Below are 27,147 nucleotides of genomic sequence, written 5' to 3' on the forward strand. Positions count from 1 at the left end.
CTGATGGTTTTCCAAGCAGCTCTCAGCCTTCATGACAGCCTGCTGTCAATGTGTTAAATCTCTTAAGACCCAAACCATAGCCTTGTTCAAACACTTGACTTTTACCCTGGAAGCTTGCAGAAATGGATTGCTGACCATTCCTGAAAGAAGCATCCTGTCTTGTTCATTAAGTAAATGATGCTAAAAAACCTTGAACCACCTATTAGTGAGTGGTTAAATAGAGTGAGAGCAAATACACTCCATGCACACTTTCATTTCTCATGCTCAGAGAACTTCAACAACCCGAGCTACAAGACAGGCTTGACTTCTGCTCAGGAGAGAGGCAGGCCAGCCCCTAACAACAGGGAGGTAATTAGCAAAAGGCTGGCTGGAGGTATATTTTGAGAAAGAATTCTTTTGTTGTGGATAAATTTTCAGGATTAGTGGGAGTAGCTGTTAAATTCCTCAGTTATATTGGTGTAGAGAGAGCTCAATAGATCCATGATAGAATAGAGAATTTAGTTGGTTTCATGGTATAAGGATAAGAATTGGATACAGTAGTTGCAAGGGGAATATATCATTCCCTAAATCCTGATATAAAATGGTAGTTCCCTCTTTCTGTCAATACTTTTAACATTATTGCTTCTTTGTCTCACTGAAAGTCCAATTTAGGAGTCACTGGGGTTTCTTAAAATTTACAGGTTTCACTCACTGGAATTTTAAGCCCACAAGTTTATAAGCAGTTTTTCATATTTTGGTGAGCCAAAAGAGGATAAATGCATAATTCCATATCTTTTCAGAAATAGACAATATGGTTTCTTTGTTCTCTCCAAAACTTTTTAGACTCTTAAATAAGCCTGAAGCACTATGCAGTGCTGTAAATTTTAGACCTTTTTTTCAGTTGTATATGAAAGGACTGTGCTCATCTCTCTGTCCTTTCTCTCCTTTATGCAAAATATAATGTAAGCATATTTCTATGAATGAATGGGGGTCAGAAAACTCAGCAAGGATCTGGTATGCTTTACACAAGAACCAGTGATTAACACATCAAACCAGGTAATTAGTGCAATGTCTCATAAAATCAGGCTTCAGTTTTATTAGATATCATTATCTATTAATGTAATAAATTTAAGAAGTTATTAAAATCATGGCAATTTAGATCTACAGATAAAAACCTAGACCTATGTGTGCCTGAATTAATTTCATTTCCATTACTTATTTTGAGATGGGTTATCTGCATTCTATTACATCAGGTGCATCAGAAGTAACTCCATGAATGGTAAGTGAATTGAAGTTTGTTACAAATTTCGTGGTGTGTAATGAATGTGGGTATGTGGGCATTGGAATGAAGTGAAAGTCCTACAGATGTAAAGATATTAAATATTCTAACACAGAGTCGCCATGCAGTGAGAAAGCAGAGCTTGCAGAAAGCTACACTATTGTTTCAAAGAGAAATATTAAAAATTCCAACCCAGGTATTCATTTATGGATCAATAAATAGCAGTCATATAGTTTTATGGCTATGTTTAATCTCACATATGTAAAATGTGCTGTGATATATGACCACTATTTATATGCATTCTAAGAACTCTTCTACAGGAATGCTCAGAGTCCTTCCCTTGGGAACTACACAGTTAAATAGAAAATGAACATGAGCTCTTGGGATAACAGATACATCCAAAGATGAAAAAATAATTTATAAGTAGCAAGTCATAAAAAATCCCATACTGATCAAGTGGGACATCAAGATTTCTGTCAGCTCAGTCACAGGGGCCAGTTCAGTCTCACAGGGTGTTAAAAACCTCTCAAGAACTCTCCACTACCTGCTGCTTCTGCCCTCTTTCTCTTGCTTGGAAAACATTATATGTTCCTAGCCTGCCTCAGGATCCTCTGCTTTCAGAAATGATCATTGATGTTTTGGCAGAATAACTCTGAATGTGATGTTGGCTAAAGCTTGTTCTATTTAAGGGAAACAATAAGGAGAAATAAGGCATAACATGGTAATATCTCAGTCTGACCCCTGGGATCTGATAACTTTTCCATCAAATTACTAACTTAGCCCAAGTTGCTTTTGGCAAATTCCTGTTTCATAAGCTTATCTCTGTTCTCTGTAATGACCCAGCTCTGTTCCTGCAGTGGAGCTGCATTTACATGAGGATGGCTCCAGCTCCCAGCTTTGGGAGCATGCAGTTGCTGTTCTCTGGCAGAGCTGGATCTTTGGTGTGACTCAATACAGGAATTCTTGCTTTTCTAGGGTGTACTGATGATGTACTCTGGTTTTGACACATTTATGTAATCGTTTCAAGTTCAAAGGTGTTGTGGTTCTATTTACAGGGGAGAAGCACTGGTAGATTCTGTGAATCATGGTGGATGCAGAAGACCTGTAATGAAAGGTAAAAAACCTTAACTTCCACTTGTATTCCCTGGATATTTAAACTGTGGAAATTTCCCCTTGCCATTCAAACTATGTGGATTAATATATAACTCTTGGTTTAGAAATTACATTGTTCATATTATTAATTAACCCTAACATTGCTATTTCTGTGTGGTATCTTCATGCTCTCAGCACAAGTTTTCCTCCTCCTGACCTTTCAAAGAATCTGTATAGATTCAAAAAGATAAAATGTTGAAAAATGTAAGCCATTAAAGTTGTGCAGTTATTTTTAATTTGTCTCTATTAAAATATGCATACTTTTAATTGGAATAAATGCTGACCTATAAAGAAGACAAGAAACATTCCCAATTTAAAACAAACAAACAAAAACAAGTAACTCACCTCTCCTGGCATCTACTAAATTTCAAGTTTGATAGATTATCCTTTAGATTCCAGATATGTTAAGTCCTTCAGTCTAATATTCAGAATAGATATTGACAGTGCTACTATCACATAAATGGGGAAAGATGACTTTGTGCTTTAAGCAAAAGGTGAGATATGAGACTGATTAATTTCTTTAGAAAAAAATTTTAACAGAAGTTGTTGAACTAAAATAATTTTTTCCAGTATTTGTTGTGGTGACAATGATCTGAAGTCTATCAATGCTTTTTTTTTTTTTTTTCAATAATAGTGGTTGAATTTATTCCTGTCCCTCTTTAGTTTAAGAAAAAAATATTGGTTTAGAAGTGTCTGCCTTGATCTCAAATTTTTTCAGTTGTTGTGGCATTGTTGTTTTTTGCTTTTTTTTAAATACACCAAAATATTGAACTATGTGAAAGAACTATTTTTACCACTTGTATGGGAGAGGAAATATTCCATTTTTACCTCTCCAATACTTCGTCTCATCATCCACTAAGGATGGATATGAATATATAACTCATTGATTGCTGTGAAACTAAATCATTTGTCTGGAAGGTTTAAAGATCCTTGGATTTTAAGCCCTGTGGACGTGTAATTAAGAACATATGGAAAAGCACAAGCACCTGAGCTATGGCTCATGCCCAATTTTGATGAATCATGTAAGTGTAAGGGAAAGAGAACAGGTGGAATAAGAACTCCATTAACTCTGACTCTTCTGGAGAGAGCATCAGAGAATCTGGAGCTTTCCTCCCTTTGGCTTCAAGAAGGGGCAGAATTTGTCATAGAATCCCAGAGCTGTAGAATCCCTGACTGCTTTGGGTTGGAGACCTTAAAGCACATCGTGTTCCACCCTCTGCCACGGACAGACACCTCCCACTATCCCAGGCTGCTCCAAGCCCTGCCCAACATGGTCTGGAACAATTCCAGGGATGGGACAGCCACAGCTTCTCTGGACAACCTGAGCCAGGGCCTTACTACCCTCACAGGGAGGAATTTCTTCCCAATATCCCATCTAAATCTACCCTCTTTCAGCTTAAAGCTATTCCCCTTTTTCCTATCAAAACCCGAGGTCTGGGTTCTTTACTTCAGTGCAGGGCTGGTCTTTTGTGCCATGGATTGTGAACCCAGATCCCAGAATGGATTGGAGCCCAAATTTTCCACACTGGGTGAATATGCTGACAGGTGACTGGGATAGATCCCATAATACTGTCAAACTTGACAGGGACTGTACATTTTGTGCAAAACCATGTAAGCCCCACACTGTCAAATGAAAGAGGGAATTTTATGCTCTCTGTTCCCCTCTGATATATGTTTGGCTGTCATCTTATTTCATAGTTGAGGCAATTGAAACACTGTTTAAATGTGTATCATAAACCTATAGATGAGAACATTTCCCTGCTGGATTTAAACCATTACCCCCAAAGGTGTTAAAGAAACCACACTGTGTGTCACTTTTTAAGATCAAGGGGCATTTTTGATGTTAATGCCTAGAAAAGGCAGATGAACACTAACAGCTGCTTATGCACAGGCTGGTGAATTGAATAGGGAAATACTTCTGTTCTGGAAGTCAGATCTCCAGAGAAAAATGATAAATTGTGAGCATCCTTAAGTAAGAGTGATAGTCTCTAAGGATAGTTGAGCAAGGCTGATAACATAAAATATGTAAAACGGGGAAAATATTTAATACTTCTGTTTCTCTGCTCTAAGGAGTTGGAAGGGTTGTGTTAACAATATATACGGTGCTGCTGTGCTCAGGCATGCAGGAGAAATGCAATATATAAGTTCTCAAATCAGTAGTTTGTGAAATGCCTTTCTGGTATCCAGGGATTTTCAGGACTGTTACACTGATAAGGAGTCAAGGGCAGTCTCCTCATGGGCTGGGATGGCTCTCTTGGGAGGGGCAGGGAACAGAAGAAAAAGGAGGAGCAGATTAAGGGCTGGACAATTTAGTGTTTTGTACTTCCAAATGCTGATTTTTTTAACTCTTCAGTTTGCAGATATTTAAAATTCTGCAGCAGCTTCAGCTCTGTCTTAGAGCTGATGAGTCATGTCTTTAAAAACACCTCCTGTAAGAAATTGTGGTGCACAAGGAGAACCTTACACCAAGGGAAGTTTATTCCCATAGGAAGCATATGGGATTCCTGTGGGACAGACAGAAGGAGAAAGGAGAGAAACTTTCCCTGTAGACCCCAATAATGATGTTCTAGTATGAAAGTCACCCATGGGCAAAATGTGTGGGAGGCCAGCAAAAACGGGGAGGAATATATAAAATTCAAAATCTTCTCCACTGTTTGATCACCTAATAGAATTACCTTGAAATTTTGCTGGCTTTTTATACAAGGAATCCAAAGTAAAAGCAGGGACGAAGGGAAAGTACAGCACCACCAAAGGATTTAAAATGCAGCCTTGTTCAGGTTGTACCACCAGGGCTCAGATCCTGCAGAATTAGACCAACTGGAAGGAATGAAATATACCATTTCTTTCTGAAGTCTCTGGGAAAGAGGGAGACAGCAAACATACCAGGTGTGTCCTTCCAGGGGGTTTCAGGTGAGAGGAGTTCCTTTGAAAACAGAAGTGCAATTTATTGTTTCCTGCACCAAGTTTAATGAAAGAAATCTGAGAAGCCCTAACAAACACCAATAACAAAAAAAGTATTGTTTATTGTTAACTCTTAGCTGGACAGCTTGTTAAACTGAAAGTTCCAGTGGAATTTCTTAAATTATCATTATTACAAAAAAAGAATCAGAGGACAGAGAATGGGTATCTTTTTAAGGCAATTCTTTTTTCTCACCCCCAAAAAACTAAAAATAAAAAAGGAATATTTCTTGTTTAGAACTACCAGTCAGGCTGCTAGACCATGAATTTGGGTGAGGAAAGCCCCTGGTTCAAACTCTGCAGCTTTTTGCTGTATTTTAGGTGATACATCTGAAGTTTTTTATGTTTTCTGGTTGCCTAATAGAACATAATTATTTTCTACACTTACATTGTGTGAAACACATAACTGCAGTCTGCCAGCCTCGAGGAACTGCAGCCTCACTATAACACTTTTTTATAGCTTGAGAGAATTTTTTACACCTGAAAACTGGGATTAAGATTTAAACTCTTTTAAAAGAGAGTTGATACTCAGTTACATGTGGCTTTGTGATTGATGACTGTATCCTGCTCAGCTAATCTCAGTTTGCCAGTAAACCCTTTATGACTATGAGAATTTTAGGTTCTTTGATTTCTCTGATAGATTCCTTAAAGCTGCTCAGGTTTTGCTGGATAATTGCTTCATCTCTGTGGTGTCACTTTAATGCAGGGAAATGTGGCATCTTCTTTAAAACAGTTACTGTAGTTTTTGATCTGTTTGTAATCTACAGCATTAAACAAAGCAAAAGCAGGAACAGGAACAAATGATACCTAACCCCTTGCTTGTAGGGCAGTTTCAGAGTGTGATGCCTGATACCTTGTTTGCTGAAGAAATCAAGGAGAGAAGGAAAAAGCTGTAATGAGACTTTGTGAGTTTTGATTTGAATTTTTCACATGTTTTTCCTTTCAGGTTAGGAACTATGTGTGGAATATCTGTGATTTTAAAATTGAAGTGAAGCCACAAAGCCTCCTGCCAGCAGAGTTAGTTTCTCTGGTTGTGCTTAAAATGGTTCCTCTGTTGCATGCACAAATCAGCTTCCTCTGTGAAAGCAGCAGAAAGCTCAACTCAAAAGTGCCTTGTATTGGTTTTGATGGAAGAATTGTAAGCCATCATTCTTGTAGCTCTATTTCACAGTTTTAACCCAAAGTTTCACAGACTTTCCCCCAGTCAGAAACTGCAGAACCTCATCTGTGCAGTTGTTACATGGTGAGATTTTTGAGTGCTCAAAGCAGGAGGTTTTCCTGCACCTTGTCACATGCAGCTCCAAGTTTGTTCAGCAGTGAATTTTGGTAAAGTTGCACAAGAATATAAGTAACACATCACAATGTAGTCCTCACTGGAAAAATAATTGGTAGAGGGGGTAGCAAAAGTTCTGCTATTGCTCAACAGGAGACAGAAATTCCTGCCTTCCTTTATCTTTGAGTTCTTGATATAGAAAACTAGAATTGCTTCCAGATCCCTTTCTGAATGATCCTATGGATAAACTTAGACCCTCACCAGTCCAGGTGCAGTTACAAACATGTGAAGTTAGAGAAAAAATAAGGGACAATTGGAGCAGAGCACCCTCACAATTTTTTCAGGCTTCAGATTTTCAGTTTGGTAAGAACACTTTATGTGTTATTGTAGCAAGACTTTGAGCCATGTGTTTTCTCTATTTTCTTTACATTTCTTCTTTTCACTGTATCACCTCACTTCCTCTATTCTGCTCTTTGATGCCGCTCTATCCTTTGACAGTTTTTCCACTGTTCTTTTGTACTTACTTTCCATTTGTTATGTTTTTCTTTATTCTCTACCAAATACTTTTTCCTTTCTTATTTTCTCCCTCCACTACTGTCACCATGCTTTCCCCCCACACACATTCCTAAATTATCAATTGTAGGTTGCTTATGCTTATTTTTCTAGTATTTCTGATTTTATTTCTGTTGTTTTGTGTCAGGAAATAAACAGATATTCATGCCCATACATACATAGTTGTTTTTTTTCTAGTCACCCTGAAAGAAAAACTGAACCTTGCAAAAATCATGAGGTAGCAGAAGGTAATCCAGACAGCAAAACCTGTGGGTGACTCTGCTGAAACCCCTGTTATTGTTCCTGTAATTTGATGTGTTTGCACTTATACCTGGACTGGTGACCTTTGCAGTCACTCTTGCACACTGACATCCTTATTACTCATCCTTTCTTTAAGGGTCTCTCTGTCCCTAACACACCCAGGACCTGACTCCAGTGAGGCTTCACCTCTGCTCATCTGCCCAGTGTAAAGGTGAAACCTTGGGTGTGAGGAGCAGAGCTGTACCTGTGCCTTGTACAAGAGCCAGCACACCACCCAAGGGGTTCAGGCTCAGGATCCCTCAGCAGTGAGGCAGAGCACCAAAGGATGTTTCTAGAAGTGCTGGTGACTCCTGGTCCTTCAGGACCCAGAGAACAGCAAGGGCAGGGACTGGGTGACTTTGCTCTGGGGGGTTTGGCTGCAGGGGGGCTCTTGATTGCAGCAAGAATTCCTCTGTGAGACCCACCAGGGCCTGGATTTGCATGTTGGCCTTAAGCCTGGAATCCAGCATTGAAGCAATACAAGATACTGCAGCTTCTTTGTGTCAGCAAACACTCCCTTTGGAAAACATGTTCTTTAAAGCATCCTACAACTGTAAAATCATCTGATGCATAAAGTAAATCTTGTTGACTACCTTTTCAGCAAAAGGAGCTATTAATAAAATAGATGCTTAATGAAAAACCTTTGAAATCTGGGAAAACCCAGAACTCCTTCTACCTGGAACTGTTGTTCTTGAAACTCTGTTTTCTTCAGTTCCTTCATTCTTTTTTCTCTCCCACCTGCTTTCTACCAGCAAGTGCCCTGAGACACCAGGGCTGCTGCCCTGTGCTGGGAGGAGCACAGCACCAGCCAGACTGGCATTAAGTACATCTCCTTGTGCCCCAGGAAAACATGCCCTGGCAGTGTGTGCAGCTGGAAGTGAGGCAGTGCAGACAGGCTGCTTCTTGTGCCTGAGCTGGGCGTCAGTGCTGCCACCTCTGCCCACTGCTCCTCCTGGGGAAGGGGCAGCAGTTCCTCCTGATTTGCTTGTCTGGTGTCACAGGGCTCTGCTGTCACCTGCCTGCAGAGTCATTTGCAAACAGGCCCTATTGCTGGGGAGCAGAATGTGTTTTTTTCAACCCGAAGCAGATTTATAGTCTGGTTTCCTGTCAGATCTTTGCATTTTCCTTCTCCGCCCCTCCCAGTCTCTGACACACTTTTTCTTACTTTCTGTGTGGCTTTTTGCTCGTTCTGCCCCCAGTGCCCCAACCTCCTTCATTCCTGATTCTCCTGAAACTACTGTACTTTGGGGGCTAGGGGGTGTTTTACTCCTTATATTTTCTTTACTTTTCAACAGCTGCAGTGCACAAATAACCTCTCCAGGATCCTGGAGAGACGCTGACAATTGCATGGAGGCGAGAGACGTAGAGAGTGCAGCCTGCAGCAGCTGCAGCCAGACAGCCGGTCACTCATGAGCACCCAAGGTAAGGAGAGCAGCTGCCAGAGCAGCTCACCTCCCTGCTGCCTTCCACAGCTCTGATCACTGAAAGTTCCACTTTCACCTTCTTTGCGTTGATATTCAAAAGGTTCTTTGAAAATGGTTCCATTTGTGCTTTCCCTGCCCTCCTCAGCTCTGGTACTCGGCGTGCGCCGATCCTTGGAGCCCAGGGTTGAGGGAGGCACAGAGGCTGTAGCTGGAGGTGCAAATGTGCACGGGGAAAGAGAGTTGATATGGAGGTCTGGAGAGGGGAGATGAAGGACTGATCATCAGCACTGCTCTCCAGAGTATTTCTGGTTCTACCCATAGTTTGTTGTGCTCTAGCCCTTTCTTTAAATCTCTTCACTGAGATTTATGCTTTCTGTTAACTAGAAAAATCTTTCTTATTCAGTTTTCTTCCTCTTTTTATTTGTTCTTCTCACTTCCTTTTTTTCTATTCTCAACCATCTCTATTTCTTCTTATCTTTTTCACCATCTTTTTATGCCTTTTTATGCAATCAAGAGTATTTTCTGTGTGACAAATATTTCCCTTCTTCATTCCTTTCCTTTGCCTATACCTTCTTTTGTGCCTGTGCAATAGACTGTACATCGTCCCTCAAGTTCCTAATCTCTCCCTCCCCTCTGTCAGTTCCTTCTTGCTCTTGTGTTCCCCTTTCCTGGTGTTCCTCCAGCTTCACACATGCACTCCCACTTCCTGCTCCATCCCCTCTCTTTTGTGTTTGCTGCCATGGCAAGATCCTTTTGTGAGAGCTGCTGCCTCTCCACTGGGCTGTCCTTGCACACACACATCTCTTAGTCCTCTCATTCCCTTCCATGGACATGTGCAGGATTTACATATTTAAAGTTTTGGGAATGCATCCCAAAATAGGAGACTTTTACACTTGCATAGCTTCCTTCCAATGCTCACACTCATATTTAGTCATTCATAACAAATAACCACTGCCATCCTGTCTCTCTGTTTCTTTCTGTCTCACAAACAGCATTTTCTAATACCTGTAACCCCTTTGTCTTGCTTTCCACTCTCAAATAGAGCCTGCCCTGACTTTGGGTATTCTATCCCTTCTCTTTCTGCCATCCCACTCCTTCCTACCTCCTTACCACAACTCTCCACCAGGTTTCTCTATCTGTTTTTATCTTTATATTGCATTCAAACTGGGAGGAACTGCTGATGCAGCTGGACTTGCACTGCTGCTTTAGGATCCCTGCTGCCAGTCTGCAGGGAAACCAGAGGAAGTATTGCAGTCTCTCAGCTCCTCTTTCCCCTGCAGACTATGCAACCTGAGCAGAGAAAGAGCTTAGTGGTGGGACTGGAGGTAGATGAAAAAATGGGAGAGCACAATGCAAAATGCCTTTGGAGAACTGTAAAAAATAGTTCTAGTTGTTCATTAATCTTTTTACTAAACTTAATAAACTTCTGGAATTCCTGCCCCACAGCAGAATTTCTGATCTCACACTGATGTAGTTTTTGTCCTTTTGATTCCTATGGGACTCCAAGTCCCAAATGTAGTGGTTCTCATCTCCAATGCTGTAGTGGCAGTAACTTTGCTCCTAGGATCTGGAAACAGCTCATGTCTTTTCTACCAGACATATTGGTGAGTCACCAAGATCAGACATGGCTAAAAACTGCATCCAAGGACAATATCTGGTATTATTCCTTGCTTAAATTTGTATGCTTTGAATCAGATGTGACAAATAAGTGCATTTCTTTGATGAAGCTTTTTAGCCTCACCTTCTTGAGCAGGACTATTGAGACTGAAGATTTATTTCTGTGGATGTTCTGGTGTGGTCTTTTGGGAACAGAATAAGGTTCACTTATTAAACTCAGCTGAATTAATAAGAGAATTATTATGTGAGAGAATTCTCTTAGCAATCTGTCTGACTTTCTGAAATTGTCCATCTCCTTATGAGTGAAAGGAGCTTAAATTTTTATGTTTGCAATTATAAGATATCCTTTCTGATTCAGAGCTAGAAACTGTGGCCTTTGAGCTGTGAGCATTCTCTTCTGAATACAGAAACAGTTACATTAAAATATCTTTGCCTTTTGGATCTTGCAAAAGCCTAGAACAATAAAATAAGAGACGCTCATTTTATACATTCAGGTCTAATATGACTCTTTCTTACTCTGTTGCAACTCATCTTGTGATGGGAACAGCATTTGTATTCCTTTGAGTCATTCTACAAAACTTTTGGATTTTGTGCCTTGTTTCATCAGTATTTTTTGCCCCTATTACTGGTTCTTTTTGTAAAGGCTCCCATAAATAAATTGGCTGAGACAATTTCTCTTCTCTCTCTCTCTTCCTCCCTTCTTTTCCTTTTGCTTCATATAGTTCGCTTGTGTTGAGTTAAAAATGGACATTTTAAAGGTGTGTTGTAACATTTGTAAGGGGACCTGGAGACAGAAATTTTATTTTTGTGTTTGTCTGTGTCCAGTTTCTTGAATCATGTGTCTAGCAGAGGAGAAATTTCAGCAGGAAAGAGCCTGGAAACTTTCTATCCTCCTCAGGAAATTGCTGTACCAAGAGAGCTAACCCCAGAACAGAAATTCAGAATCATGTGTTTGACTCACCGTTCTTATGCAAATAGTTCCTTTCAATTAGATTTAACTCTTAATTAAGAGTTAAATCAACTTGAGTAATAAACTTTCTTAATAAACTTTCAGTGTGGGGGAGAAGGAAGAGCCATCTGCCTCCCTGTATCTTTTACAGTTAAAGTCAATTTGGACCTTCTCTAGAAGGGTGAATCCCAAATAACTGGATATGCTGGAGATACCAGAATGCCATACACCAAATGACCTTGGTTTCTGTACAGTTGCTTGGTAAAAGTTTTTATCTGATAGATATATGGGATGATTGCTCACAGAGGATGAAATTTATACAGATCCTTAGCTACCCACTTGTTAGCAGATGGCTTAACTCTCTCTTTGATATTGAAATGCATCTTTCATGAAATACAAATCTTTCACTTAGATATGGTCATTAAGTTGTGTAAGTGATGGTGGAGTTTGACCTATGGCAGCTTTCTTTGGCAGTATCCTCCACAGCAAGCAATCTAAACTTTAGAAGAAATATGGAAGTATGCCTTGTGATTTTCAAACTGAAGGGTAAAACCATAAACCCCACCAAGTTTGGTCAAGTCTCACCCCTTATATGAGAGAAAAATTCTTTGTCTTTTGTCTCAGCAGTTTTGCCACTGCTGTCTGTAGGATTTGCACTCACAGACACTGTAATCCAGTATCTGCAGTGAATCTGCAATTCCTTTTTCAGAACAAATGATGGGGTTTTACAGGTCTACATGTAATAATATTTTCCATCTCTACCCTTTCCCCAAATTTTTTCTTAAGTGCTGCCTTCATCCTCTAGTCTGGGTCACTTATTTAATGGCAATGAGCATTTTCAGGAAGGTAACCTTTCTGCTTGTGATTTGTTCAAGGACTCTGGAATTATAATGGTTGCTGTCAAATGTATATAATTGGTGTCTGTGGCACACATCCAATGAGTGATAAAAGCTTCGTTGTCTCTGCTGCTTCAGTCTGTATTCTCTCCCTATATCACCCTCTCACTGCTGCTCCTCCCAAGCAAGAGGAGAATGCAGTGCCAGGCTGTTTAAAGTGCAGTTAGACAGAAGAGCAGCTCTGCCAGATTCTCTGTCACAGTGTCCCAGCTCTGGACAGCGGATTCCCTTGGCTGAGGTTTGCACACTGAGTTAAGCACAGCCTCCTCTGAACTTTGATGTAAAACACCTCCCTTCATAGCCTTCTGCCAAATATTTGGGCTCTAGGAAGGGCAATTGTTTGGGAGTGACATGAACTCCCAAGATTAGTGATCTACATGTAACATTTTACCAGTGAGTAAGTGTTGTAGTTGAGATGGAGACAATACAGAATGACACACTCCATTTTCAGAAGGCTTCAAACTCTTTATTATAGTGTGCATGCTTTTTATACATTCTTACAAAACTCATAAGTTTACACTTTACTCCTTGGTCACGAGAGGCAAAGGGCTTATTGGAACAGGCAGTTGCAGGTTTCTCTATTTATCCTTCTTTCTTTCTTGGTTTCTATGTCAACAACCTTGGTAGAAAATTCTTTCAGTGGTAAACATGGATCCTCTTATCAAACTTCTCTCTGGCTCACAGAAGTTGCTGTAAAACCTCTTCCACAAGTAAGAACTTTTGCGCAAGAACTTTTGCTTTCATATACAAAAAGCAAACACACGTTACTAATAGCACCCAAAACTGGCAACATGTTGTTCACTGTCTGCTCCCAGTGCTGAACATGTGGTGAGGAGAATATTCCTGTTATGTTAGTCCTACAAAACCTATTTTATCTTCAGGGCTGCATGGGGCATTACTTTCTAATGCTGTCTACTTCAGTGAATCTGTTTAGCAGCTCAAAAAAAGGAAAGAAATTTGCCAAATCCCACTGGAAATCTGTCAGAAATGTCAAATGAAATGCTGTAACATTCTGGTTTTGTCAAAAGGATAAATGTATATACAGCTGTGTGTGTGATGTTATTTGTAGTAATTGTTGCCTCAGTGAATTTCTCTGTGTGAAGTAACTTGGTGTTACATTAAGGGATGTGTTTGTTCTGGTCCCTGAGGCCAGCTTGGCCTTACACACAGGTACTTGGTAAAGTCAGCCCTGATTTTTGGAGTTCAGGGGAGGAATCAGCTTCAGTGTAGCCAAGGAAAGGATTCCCACTGGCCGTCTGAGCACTGGGTTTTGCTGGAAAGTTTTCCTCAGGTTGTAATTGAGATGCTCAATTCTAGCATAAGGTTTCTGTTTAAAGTGAGATAAGGATATTTCTTCCATCTGCATGCAGAAGAAGCTGTATGATAGCAGTACATACATGGTTGTCATTAGCAGCTGAAGAATTGTTTCCACTTAAATTTTATAGCTCTAAACTTGTAGAAGCATCTCCAATCTGGCTGTGCCCATACTTGAAATCAGTCAGAGTATACTTAATGGGTTGTTACATACATTTAATATATTTGAGCACAAAAATAAGTTCCTCCAAGATTTGAAGCACTAATAAAGGCAGCTATCAAATATTTCCCTCTGGGGATTCTGAATCCTGATGAAACTGGGAAAACACCCAAAGGCTGTTTCAAGTCTTTTTACACCAAGTACATTTCCAAACTACAGTGGAAATAATGATTGAAACTTTGATCATGAACTGTAAAATTATCACATTTGTAAGATCATTTGAAGGTTTTTGGCTTTTAACAACTCAATCCAAATACCAGTGACCTGCAGTACTCGCTGACCAAACTGGTCCATTGCATGGAGTCTGTATTTAAAAGAACTTTTCCTCCCTGGTGGCAGTTTCGTGTTTTTTACAATAACAAGTCACAGTGTCTATCCAGCATCTGCTTCCTGCATCTCATTGCTTGGCTTTTTCTGAATCGCAGAATTATTTAGGTTGGAAAAGACCTTTAAGGTCATTGAGTCCAACTGTTAACCCACCACTGCCAAGTGCAGCACTAAATCATGTCTCTGAGCACCATGTGAAGGTAGTTTACGTTCCATATGGTTTTTGTAGTTTATAATGAGGTAGTTAGTGAGATCATCAAACTCTTTTCGCTAATGATTTGCAATGACTGAAAATAGAAAATTCCATCAATTTTTCCCACATTCTTTACTATTGCTGAGCTGATATTTTTCCTGAGGGGAAAAAAAAACAAGCTTAAGGTAAGATTCTTCCCTGCTCCCATACTGCTACTCCTCCTTCACAGCTCCTGCCAAAGGAAGTCAGGATAAGTCCCAAAATTTAATTCTTTAAGAATCTTTAATTCTTAGGAATCTTTTGTGCTTCATTCTTACAGTACCATATTCCTGTATTTCCAGTTACATATTTTTCAGAAAGACCCAAGACTGGCAAATTTTATTTTAGAAGGTTTAATTTCCTTCTGTCTTTTATTCTCTCTTTTTTAGCAATTTATGCCCTGAAAGATACCAGAGTAGCATGAAACAAAAAATGTTTAAACTTTTATGTCAGGATTGAAAACAATGTGTTTTTCTCTTGCTTCAGTTGTTCAAAAAAAGTGAAGGAATTTTACATTTCCCGAAAGGCTGGAAAGGCTGAATCTGTTGGGTTTTTTAATCCGCAAGTCTGTGGCCTGAAGGAAAAGTGATACTTGAATATTTTCATATGGAGTGTTACACTGCAGAATGGTGTTTTTGTGACTCATCCATATCCATACTGAGAGCAGCATCCAGGCAGTTTTGCTGGATTAAACACTATTGACAGCAGCACCTTCACTGAATCACTGCCCAGCAAGGCTGCACACCTGGGAGAGCAGGGCTGCCTCCAGATTGGCCTTAGAAGCTATGTGAGAATACAATATCAGGAAGAATATTCCACCTGCAAGGAACAACTGGAAAATGCTTGGTCTGAGGCAGAAGTGATCAGAATTTGAATGCCCCTTTAAAGGCTGTGGATTCAGTGACAAGCTGCTGATGCCTTGTAGTATGTGCTGCAATGCAGAAAAATGTAAACTCATTACAACTGCATCATTGCAACATGATAATAGGGAAGAAATCCAAAGCTACTTGAGCAGGATAGTATTAGAAATCTTGAATGCATTTAGAAATTTTGCCTGTTAAATAGCCAACGCCATCAGCGCTTCAAGTGGAGTCTGCACAAAGGGACTGAACAGTAGAAACGATTATTTGAACATTCAAATATGGTGAGGAAAGAGCATGAGAAAAGGCAGAGAGTGGTTTGTTACTGCTCCTTTGGTCCTCACAGAACATCCTAAGTCCTCCCTCCCCTCAGCCTGACCTGTTAGTCTGACTCCCCTCACTTGTCTTGTTCAATATCTCCTTTCCTTCTCCTCTCTGATTCTGATTCCCAGCCCATGCATGGGAGTCTCATCAAGTGAGAGAAGGCATCTGGCAAATTCCTCTCTGTCCAGCAGATATTGGAGCTGAAAGCATCACTCATCTCCAGTTTGTGACAGAGGGAGGTGAAGCAATGCACAAGGCACAGCAAATGAAAACAAACCTGCCTGGAAACAGACAGGCCATTGTGCTTTAGCATGCTCTAAACAAAGTCAGATTTTCATTTGGGATATTCTTCCAGTTCTTTTCTCTTGTGGAGAATGCTGCACACACAGCTGTTTGTAGCAATCCAGGTTGTCCAGGTTGCTGTGCTGGTGGGAGCTCAGAGCATCAGCTTCTGTGGGCTGGGCAATGCCACATCCTGGCATCCTGCAATATGTTGTCTGTGTTTAGAAGTGGTTCCTGCCCACCTCTCATCTCTCCTCATGTGGAGGCAGTGAACTCTCTAACCTCAGACCAGAAATTTGCTCTACCTTGAATTTGGCCTTACACAAGCCCAAGAGAAACTGAACAGCTTTTGCTGCCCAAACCAGCAATCCTTATTTCCTCCAGAGGAAAACTACTGAGTGGTTGAATGTGGATTCTGAGCCACCAGCTGGAGCATTCTGTCCTGAAAAGGAACAGCAATATTTTTGGCTAAGTGCTAAAAGTTTGCATATAAGAGTCCAAAAGGAGCATATGGCCATTGCTTTAAGCTTGCCTTGTTCTTTAAAAATATGCTTTACCAGAATTATCCCTTTCAGACCCTCCAACTGTGGAGTGAGAAAGTTTCATTCCCTCTTTTTTCTTTGCTAGAATAAGTGTCATCATAAATACTAGAAAGAAACAGAGTTATTTCAGGAATTTGAACTGGGATAAGTCTCATTTACAGAGACATCCATCACCACTCAAAGGACTGTGCATCCCTTGTTTGAAGAAGGCTGTTGGTCCTTGCTCAGTTCACCTCAACACCACCACTGCTCAGAACCAGCAGTGGTGATAAAGTGGGCAGTGTTGCCCCAGTCAGTGTTGGTATTACAAGTCAGGGTGTGGCTCTTGGCTATTGCAAGTGACTGATAATGTAACAGTGATATGAAACTGTCCTGATGTATAAAAGTAACCAGGACCACCTCTGATCAACTCCTTTTTACCCCAGAGAATGTTGTCATTGAGAGCACCCAGAGGACTTGCCCACTCACAGAGTTACTGCTGAAGCTCTTCTAGCAATCCAGGAATTATTAATGATTAGTCGCTCTCAGGAAAGGTCCTGTAAACACTTCCTCCCACACTGATTGCTGTGAACAATGTCAGTGTGAGTGTGGGGAGAAAGCACACACAGCTTTGTGGTTACTTCAGTTCCCCAGCCCTTGCAGAGCTGTCCCACAGCATTTGCTGACATGGTCCCCTGTCCTGAGTGTTCTGTGTTCTGTGCTTCCTCACTGGGGCACCGAGGGGGGCACCAGGAGAGCTCCTGTCCCTGCCTCCAGCCCAGGTGGCTGTGCTGCTGTGCAGGGACAGGCACTTGTGGAACTCCTCCTGCCCACCTGGGAGAGTGAAGCCAGAGCAAGAGCTCCTGAGCTCTCCAGAGATCACGGAGAAGGTGGCAGAGGATGCTCCCAGTTGACAGAATTCCACCCAATAATGCTGACCTCAGTGCTGATGTCAGCCTGGGACACAGCTTCTAAAATTGCTAGTAATGAAAAGGCTGGACACATTCCTACTTGAAGAGCTTTTTAAATTCTCCATATGCTTCATTTAAAAACATTCCTTTAATCTTTCTGATGTTTGCAGTACCCTGGAGAATAATGAGAGTTCTTTTCTCATTTGATGAGTCTATTGCTTTTACAGGATTTGAAACACTTGCTGACCTGAGTAGCTTATGACAAAACAGGATTTTGAATTCAGATCCAACTTGCTCTGCCTTGCTTCCTTTTCTAATCCAGAGTGACCCTTATCTGCTGTTATTTGGTATTTCACATGATGGAGTCATTGCTGCCACAGAGAGGAGAGACGGGCCTTGCTGTCAGAGCCAGAAACCTGTAAAAACAGCCCATCATTCTTAAAAAATCTGAAACAGGAGTGGAGAAAAGCAGGAGTTAAACTGGCTCCCACATAACTGTTGCTTTGTCTTATGCTTGATGTTCCACTCCTGTGCCTAATTCCTCAGTCTTGTCTTCCATGGTGACTTCGTTAGCAATGAGATGCTAATTAAATTTCATATTTACGATTAGAAAATAAAATCATTGGACCCTTTTTAAATAGATTTTTATGAGTTTTGGCTCAGTTAGCTGAGTCAGCAGCATGGATTCTGCAAGGCTGAACTCACCGGCTTTGAAAAAAAAAGATAAATAGAGCAACTAATGATGAAAGGAGAGTCTAATCTAAAACCTCATACAGTTTCTACACTGTATTAGCTTTTGAGCATAAAAAAAATAAATTTGTTTTGGTTCCTTGTAGAAAGTCATGTAAAAAGAACCCTTCTTTTATTATGTTTCAGAGGGTTCAAAGCTTAAGATTCCATTTAATTCTTAGAATCTCAGTTGTGGCTGGAGACAATATGCTGAGAAGAGATTGATGCATCTGCAGTGTTTGTCATTACCTGTTAGCTAGCAAAATATTTATTTCACAGCTTAGAATTAACACAGGTAAGCTCTGGCACACAGCATCTGCCCTCTTCCCCATGGAATGTGCACTGCTGCAGAGTTTATACAACACTAGAGAACCAGAACTGCTTAAATACTGCTGCCAGCCAGATTTATAGGTGCTATAGGGAGCAGTTCCCTATTCATGTAAAAATTAGCACCTCACTAAGCTTTAAAGGCCCATTTTTCCAATACCTAGAATTTGAAGAATGTTCCAGTTGTGAGAAGATTTTTGAAAGCATTCAACTTTAATTTAAGTATGTACAGAAGGCCTGATTTTAAAAAGTGCTTAACGCTCAGCAGCCCTGTGATTCATAACACCACCTTATCCCACACTCCAAGGCAAGGCTGGCAAAAATCTGGCCATTTAGTTTGATGCCTAAATACCACCTGTGCTCTTCGAAAATCTGACCCTAATTATGAGCTGTGCCCTAGAGCAGGAATGAGAAATAGGGGAAATCAATCCTCACGCGTGGGAGCCGTTTGCTTGTGCTCATCTTGTGTGTAACCTCACCTCAGCCACAAATGCAACACTGCATTTAAAACAAAGCCTTTTCTGCACGTTCTGCAAATGATTTTGCTGTCAGCCTGTGCTAAGGAATTGTTGTGCTTCAAGGCATAAGTTGGAAGAATAAAACAAACTTCCCCTGATTTTGAGTTGGTTACCACCCTTTGTACTGTTAAACGTCTAAAAATCAGGGTTTGGGTGCAAATAATCCTGCAAGTCTTGCTTTTGAGGTAGGTTTTGTAGATGTTGTTTTAACAGCAGCTGCCCATCCTTAAAGGCTGGGATGCTCACAGATGGAATGTAATTCTGGCATCACTTTACAGTTGTTATTTTCACAAATATTTATTTCCACAGTCAGCAGAGAATTCACTACAATTCCCATACTTCTTTTTACTTTGACTCATGGTCAAGAACCACACTAGGTGAAAACAAATAGTCAGATTTATTGCTGTTTTAGGACTTTGTTTCTTTGGTCTTTAAAAAAAAATATACAGATTAACCATGAACTGAACCAGCCAGAGTTTCCTGATGAGACCAGAGTTTAGTCTCTTCCCATGGTTAGTTAATTCTTTGGGGATAAATTTTCCACATGAAAGCTTTACAGTATTTTATTCCCTATCATCAGACCAATGGGCTTAGTTATGGAGAGAGCAACAGAAGATGCTTAATTCCTCCTTGCAGTGCTTTGAACATAGAAAATATAGAATTGCCAAGTATTTGGCATTATCTCTTCCCCAAGACAGCAAGACAAGGTCATGGAGACATTACCACTACAGAAATAATGGACAGACAATGTACAAACAGACCATTTTTCCTTTAGATTGCTACAGAAGTGACTCACAGGAGCCCTTCTGCAAGAGGGAGAGTGAATTGTCTCTCTGTTCTGCAGAGATTGCTTTCCTGCTCTTAATTGCAGGTCTTTGGTGGCAGGATATGGCTAAGGAAACCCAGCTGGGATCTCTGCAGGAAAAAAGGACCTGTTTGAGGTCCTCCTCAACCCCTTGCTGTTCCATCCAGAGCCCCCAGCTCCCCGTGGCTGTGAGAACACTTCCTCTAAGACTTCCCTCAGCAGCAGTGTCAGATTTGAAAGTTACCCACAAGCTCTGTTCAGAAGAAAAGGGAAGTAAGGCAGCCCCCAGCAGCTCTGTGCCTGCTATATATAGGCTGTGAGTCTGAGAGGGAGGGTGGTGGGTGGAGGTTTCCGGAGCTGCATGTCACAGTCCCACAACACGGGGGAAAAAAGAGAGGGCACAGAGCAAGAGGAGGTGACCAGAAAGCACAAGCAGGGAAGATCTATTCATAAAATAAGCACAACCATTTCCATGTACAAGGAGTAAAATATCAAGCTCCTTCTGATTCCTGGAGAGGGTTTACCCTTCCTAGACCAGGCTGCTGTGATTTTTTGTAGGTTTTTTCTCATCAAATGGCATCCAGTTGTCCTCTGTGTGTGTTGTGTGCTGCTGGCTGAGATGTTCCTGCAGCTCTGAGCAAGGTGCAAGGATTTGGCCAATAAGCAGAGCACCCAGGACTGTGGCAGACTGTGGCTAGGAGTGGAGCTCACCTCTTCCAGTGAGGGGTTGGTTGTGTAAGGTATGTATGACATTGTTCCAGCTGCAGTGGAGCTACAGGAGAGCAGCCTGCTCTTTAAAATCAGGGTCTATATTAAAGTAATGGTTACAAAGAGGTCACAAAAAGTAATAAGGTGTTGATTCCTGTTCTATCTACATAACCTATGCATTTACCTAAAATGAGCAAAATGTATGTGTGAACCTTGGGAGTCATCACCTTTAGGAGACTGGCCAGTGTTTGATCCAACAGGATAAATTGTTGGAAATTAAAAGCTAAATACAGATAGGTAAGCTTTCACAGAGCTAGATGGGAGCTATTATACCTTTGCAGAGTATTTAAGATATTTAATTAAATAATATTCTCATGACAATCAGTGCATGCTGCTCTTGTGAAACAGTAAACAGTTTGCATCGGGGTTGTTTTTCATGTGTTTAGAGCAGTTTGTCAAGGCTGATCTTAAAAGGAGGATTATCAGAGTTTGCTTCTTATTTATTCTTTCTTTATATTTTGTGTGTTTTTACTAGCTGTGGGATTCTGTAACTGCTGGAGCTGTGTCAGGGGAGGTTTAGGTTGGATATCAGGAAAAAGTTTTTTGCTCAGGTGTTGGTCAGGCACTGAGCAGACTCCCCAGGGAATGGTCATGGCCCCAAAGCTGCCAGAGCTCCAGGAGCTTTGGACATTGTTCCCAGGGGTGCACAGGGTGGCATTATTGGGGTGTCTGTGCAGGGCCAGGAACTGGACTGGCTGACCATTGTGAGTCCCTTCCAACTCAGAAGATTCCATGATTCTGTGATTCTCCATATACGTTTATGCCTTATTTTCCTACCACGTTATATAGCCTGCTATATGAAATAGTATTTTCAAACTTTCCTGGGCCATGGTGAATTACAGTGAGATTATCTGACAGTATTCAAGAATGGAGTGTGACCTTTTCTGTTTTAAGAATGTCCTACACATTTACTGTCACTTGTTTCCGAATTTGGAGATGGTTCAAGTGAGTGCAGTCCTCTCCTTGAATGGATTCTGTGTTATCCTTTGGCTGCCTGGAGATGAGAGTATCACCTACAGAGGGTCATTATCTGACTAGATGGAAAGTGTTCTTCTCTCTGTTATTTTTTTAAACTTCTGTAATGTAAGAGTTTGTAGAAAGTGACAATTTTTTTCAAGAAACAGACTAAGTAGGAATTTTGTTTGGCAGAGCTACAACTCTTTTTCCCTTCCTGATGTGACTTGTATTAATAGAAGAGAAATGTTAACAGCACTGATAAGAATCATGCTGTCTGTGCCAGGGTTGTTCGAGTTTCATATGTACCAGTTAATGAACCTTTGTCCTTAGCAGGTTTCTGTGTATCTCAGCCTGTGGAGGTTCCTCACAAACACTGGCTCTCTGCACCAAGGAATGTGCTGGCTTTTGTAATTCAAACACACATTTACTGGGACCTAACCTACTGTCATCAAACCATTTGCATCTTTGAGCAACTTGAATTTTTAATTCAAGGCTCCTCCTAAACACACAGGACTTGCCCCCAGCTGTGCCTTCCACCTCCTCCTGTGCTGGCAAGAATCTCATAATTAATTGTAAAAACAAAGTGAGTCAGTCTAAGGGAAAAATTAACCTGGGACCTAGTAATGACTTCTGAGGCTTTGTTGGACCAGCATTCTCATGAGCCTCGGCAGCTTCTTTCTTAGATCTTGGCTTTTAGCACACATTACTTGAAAGGAAATGCTTGTGTCAGTAGCTGCAGCTCCAGAACAGAAGGACAGCTATATAAACATATTTGTACCACGTTAGCACAGCGATTTCTGCTGGCCTCCTCATCACCATGCGGAACAGGACAGAGCATGTGCAGATTAAAGCATTTATTAAATGTCAGGCACTCAGCTCTCCACTGCTACTTTGCAAATCCTTTAAAATAGATGCACTGAAGTCTTGTGGTAAATTATTTATTTTAATTACTCTGCCATTATCTTGATTTGCATGCTCACAAGTAACACTGATTCCTAATGTTTCAGGATCTGTGGCAGGTCCTTCCCTATTTATTCCCACATTCCTTGCCTTTGCCTTTAGTAAGGCCTTTCCTATTCTTATTTCTGTCTCACTTTTGTTCCTCACTTTCATTCTGTTGAGTTCCTCTTTCTCTAACTTTCTTTTTGTTTTCCTGTTCCGTATTAAACATTTCCTTTTCCCCTAACCTCACCGTTTTTCACCCTCAATTCTCATCTTTCTCTCCCCTCTTCACTTTTTTCCCCTGCATCTCTCATTGTTCATATAATTTCTCATTTACTTTTACACATATTAGCATTCAATAATGGCAGTATGACAGTTTCTGAAACCTGGGTATCAAATTCTCAAGCAATATGTGAAAACAGAATAATACCCATCTAATCACCAGTGTAGATATTCACATCAGGTGGACAAATCTATCTCCATGGACCTCAGAGGGAACCCAAGTGATCTGGGGTGGCTGGAAACCAGTCTTTGGAGAGCATTCCAAGGTGGAAGTATAAAATGGTGGAATGAAGAGTTTTGAATAGAGCATTTCCCACTAAAGAAGAACTGGATTCTAAATTCATACCTAATTCAAAATGATGAGATGAATCCACCCCCAAAATTTGCTCCTCTCTCAGTAGTGTTTAAACAGTGTGTTATTGCCAGAGCTCGAAGCAGGTTAATTGTTTGTAGGAAATAGTGACACACAGAGAACTGACAGTTGTCAAAACATGGTTTCAGCTATTTGCAGAGGAGGATTTTTCCATTGTCTTTGTTTATGATCAATAATGTGTGTGCTACAACCAAAGCTGATTGGATGCTGCCTGTTGCATGTTGGAGGCAGCACAACCTGCTCTCCGTTGGCCATTGAGCACAATGAGTCATTTCCTTCCTGTGAGATCAGATGATGGGAGCTCTCAGGGGCTCTGAAGCTGCCAGACTTGAGGAAAAGGTAGAGCAGATTCGGCCAGCAGGTGGGGTGCGAGATGGGAAAGCTCCAATCTCAGCCTTTTCTGAAACAGAAATCATTACAGGATCCTAAGGAGCATTGCTGCACTGACTGGGCTCTTTGCAACAATATTGCATCGGGCAAAACAATGTTCTTAATGTGTAAATAGTGTTTTCCTCCAGGAAGCAATAGCAATTGTATAGAATTTCATTTGCAATTTCAGAGCACACAAAAGCTCACTGCATTAAGTGTGGAATTCAATTCAGTCATTCTTCAGCTCTTGGGCAATGTTATCCTGCAGCACCGAAGATTTGTCTGTCTGTTGCACACAGTGTTTTCAGGTTTAGGTGATTCTAAGCAAACTGTTGGGTGTCCTGATTGACAACACCAATAATTGATCTGTGCTTTATGTAGGAGTTACCCCTCTTTTTTCTGAGATGGGAATTTATATGGATCTGTTCTTAGGAAAGTAAATAAAGACAGAAAGCGATAATGAAAGAGAGTTCCAAGAGTATTAATTCTTCTGACCCCCTTCTGTTAGGACAGGAATAGTGATTACACATAAATCTCTGATTTATTCAATTGCTTGGTTTGTTTGGGTTTCTTGTTTTTCAGAAGGGACAAGTACTGAATCACAGTACAGAAGTACTGAAGTACAGAAGGGGGGAGAGTAGCATGATAGAATTCTTAATTTCTTTTTGTCTTACTTGGGTTTTGAGCTTATAGTTACAAAAATGAAGGGAATTTTCTTTCTCTCTTCTGAAGCCAGATGAAGATGCTTCCAGAGCTTTCTGAACCAGTTAGGGAATTTGGTTTGCTTTTCTTCCTTCTCCCTCTCTTCTGTTCAGAAAATGGGAGTACTACTCATGTTAGCTACTGAAGATCTAGCTTTGCCTCCCTGCAGCCTGCTGGTGTTTGGAGTTTCTTTTGTAGGCTGTGTGGAATGGGAAGATTGACTCAATTGAATTGAATAAGACATTTTTTGTGCAAAAATAATCCTATTTTGTGTTTAAAGCTTCTTGCTCTTCTATTACTTTGGTATCTCTTATTCTATTTTTTTTTCTTTTATATTTTGTTGAAATAAGTAAAATTGTTGAATCTCTTGTATAAAGAAGGGGTTCTGAGATACACAGAATGGTTCTTTTCATGTGATTCACTATGACCCAAACCAGAAATACAGCCAGCAGAGCTGCTGCCTTCAGAAAGTGTTCTGAGGTCTGCAGAGTCTGAAGGAAAAAATCTGCACTAATAATAAATATTTTTCTCAGGGCTTTCCATCTCAGTGGTTCCTTGTGCTTTGCAGTCACTAATTAACAAGTTACCAACATACCCATGGCCAGCCTTGTTTTCAGGTGGGGACACTGAGGGAGATAGGAAGGATATAAAGTGCAAATTCTTAAAGGCAGAGGAAGACATTGCCTTGTTTTCTCTGGGAGTCTGGATTTAGACATCTGTATTGAAAAATATTGCAGGGATAGGTAAGCAAATTTAGTCATCTTTATCAATGTTTAAACCTGTTAAAAGTGGTTTTCAGTACCGCAGAACATCCAGAGAGCAGCCAACATAATTGGAAACTGCTGGTATTCAGCATTTCAGAAAGCCTGGAGGGCACACAGAGCTCTCCTGTCCTTAAGCAAAGGAATATAATTTCCTTATCACACTTTAAACTGTGACTTTCCTCTAAAAGTAAAAATAGCTCTAAATCCCTTTGTGGTTTTGTGGTTCTCTGATATTGCAAATCTGCACATATCCACACAAGCAGCTTTTGAGAAAATCACCCAGTTGTTACACTTTGTCATGTGAGGTGCTGTGCACACTGCAGGGAGAAAAGACATTGCCCCACAGACTCTGGAGATGTGCAGGGAAAGAGAATGTGCAACAACACCCTCAAAATGCTGAGAATAATTACATATACAATTTTAGAGTGTTGTTTTAATCTTTATTTTTGGTTTAAAGTATGATGATTTATATGTAATTCTTTCATAGTGAGCATTTAACATAAAATTCTGTTCTTATTAACTTATAATATGCAAAACATTTTGTGTACTGTGGTTTCTTTTTAAATACTGCCAGTCTGCAAACATCTGTGACAAATACAGAAATCCAAAACATAACAATAGATTACCTTTTCCAAAATAAACTTTTTTCTTCTTCTCAGTATGAAGAGAAAACCCTTTTTTCATATTTCACAAAGGGAATATCAGGAAATCAGAAACCTGAGCTGGAAGCTGCATTTGCTCCATGGCAGTTCCTGAGTATTGACAGGCTGGCAGGAATTGAGAGCACGGGGATGCAAATAATTAAACAGCTGAAGGGTTAATTTCTGCACCATCATCAAACAAAGCACAAAAACCAAAAATGAAGCTTTAGATGTGACCTGATGATGAGCACTTTATAGAACCCCTGGGTATGAAGCCTGCAGGCTTTATTCCCTTGATCAGTGGAGAGTGTCACTGACATATGAGAGTGTGGAGTCTGAGTGAGAACAGAGAGCAGCTTTAACTGCAAGGTGATTTGTTCAGCTGAAAAATACACCACAGAAAAACCAGCAAACATCCAGAACGATTCATTTGTGTGTAACAGTCCCTGAGAGAGAAAAGGAGACAGGGGGAGCAGAGTGTTCCTTTTAATGTAAAAAAGGATTCTCTCTTTTATTTGTCTATATCTACAGAGACCTTTGAAAAATATGGAACTAGCTGAGATTATGACTGGATTAAGCTTTCTTGCAGTTAAAAGCTATTTTGTATACTAACTACTGAAAGGAGCAGCAGGAGAGCAATTTTTTAACTGCTGTGGTGATTTCTGATTTCTTTTTTGCTTAATGTCTATTGAAGTCAGTCCAAGTCTGTGAATTCACACCTGTGATTTGTAATGGATGCCACAGTATTTCTATGACATATCACAACTCCTGCATGTGTTAGTTTACAGCTCAAGAGGTGCTGGAATCACAAATTAGATAATGGCAATAAAGATCAGATTAAATAAGTGATTACACATTTGAAAACATTTTAAATCTGTCATTTTTAATTTTATAAGTGAAAACAACTTTTCTGCAATATCATCATAGGGAGGAAGGGCAGAAGCAGGGAACAAGGACTATAAAATGCCTGGAAAATGCATGTACTGCTAAAAAACTTCTAAAATTAAAGCCTGTAATACAAGACCTATATTAGTGTCCCACTGAGCTTCAGTTGTTACATCTGGGTTTTTGACCAGCACACCAAAATTTCAACCAATGGCAAGCATTTTGTTTCCTATTCAACACTATATTAAATACTAAATCAAATAATTATTTGCTCAGTAGGAGGGGTTCTGCACTAATATCAGCTGATCGTTGCTATTTTCTCTGGAACAGCTCCATGGGGGTTGTGCTCTCAGAGCAGCCTGGCCAAAGCCTCAAAGAAAGACAAGGAAGGAGCAGACAGGAGGAGTGAGCCCTGGGACACATCCCTGGGAGCTGATGGGCAGCACAGGCTGCTAGGACAGAGCTTAGATGGGATTCTGCAGGGCTTTTCCAAGGTGGAATCCCAAAGAAGGAAGCAAAAGACAGAGTCTGACATTCCTACATGAAGGGCCACTCCACTACATGTAATTTCTCCCATCTTATTATAATAGACTGTGTTTAGCAGGAGCTTGCTACCAGAAACCTTTTAAAATTCTTAGCCACACATCCAATATACTTATTACTTTCCCATTAAACATTATGTCCCCAAAATAACAGTATGGATGTATTATGCCCA

General features: G+C 40.5%; 1 protein-coding gene across 3 annotated transcripts in view; it reads left to right on the forward strand.

The window, feature by feature from the left end:
- Positions 1-2,246: 2,246 nt before the first annotated feature.
- The window catches only part of CARD11 (caspase recruitment domain family member 11), a 51,085-nt gene continuing 26,184 nt past the window's right edge, over positions 2,247-27,147 (forward strand). The window contains exons 1-2 of one of the 3 annotated variants that reach the window (XM_063171740.1): positions 2,247-2,372; positions 8,789-8,915. In XM_063171740.1, the coding sequence (XP_063027810.1) occupies positions 8,903-8,915 (13 nt within the window). In that variant the 5' untranslated portion in view covers positions 2,247-2,372; positions 8,789-8,902. Of the gene's footprint in view, positions 2,373-8,360; positions 8,916-10,389; positions 10,522-20,307; positions 20,490-27,147 lie in introns of those variants that run through there. The other 2 variants (XM_063171741.1, XM_063171742.1) reach the window with 2 other exon arrangements.

Source organism: Melospiza melodia, chromosome 18 (genome assembly GCF_035770615.1).
Source record: "Melospiza melodia melodia isolate bMelMel2 chromosome 18, bMelMel2.pri, whole genome shotgun sequence".
Taxonomy (NCBI): domain Eukaryota; kingdom Metazoa; phylum Chordata; class Aves; order Passeriformes; family Passerellidae; genus Melospiza; species Melospiza melodia.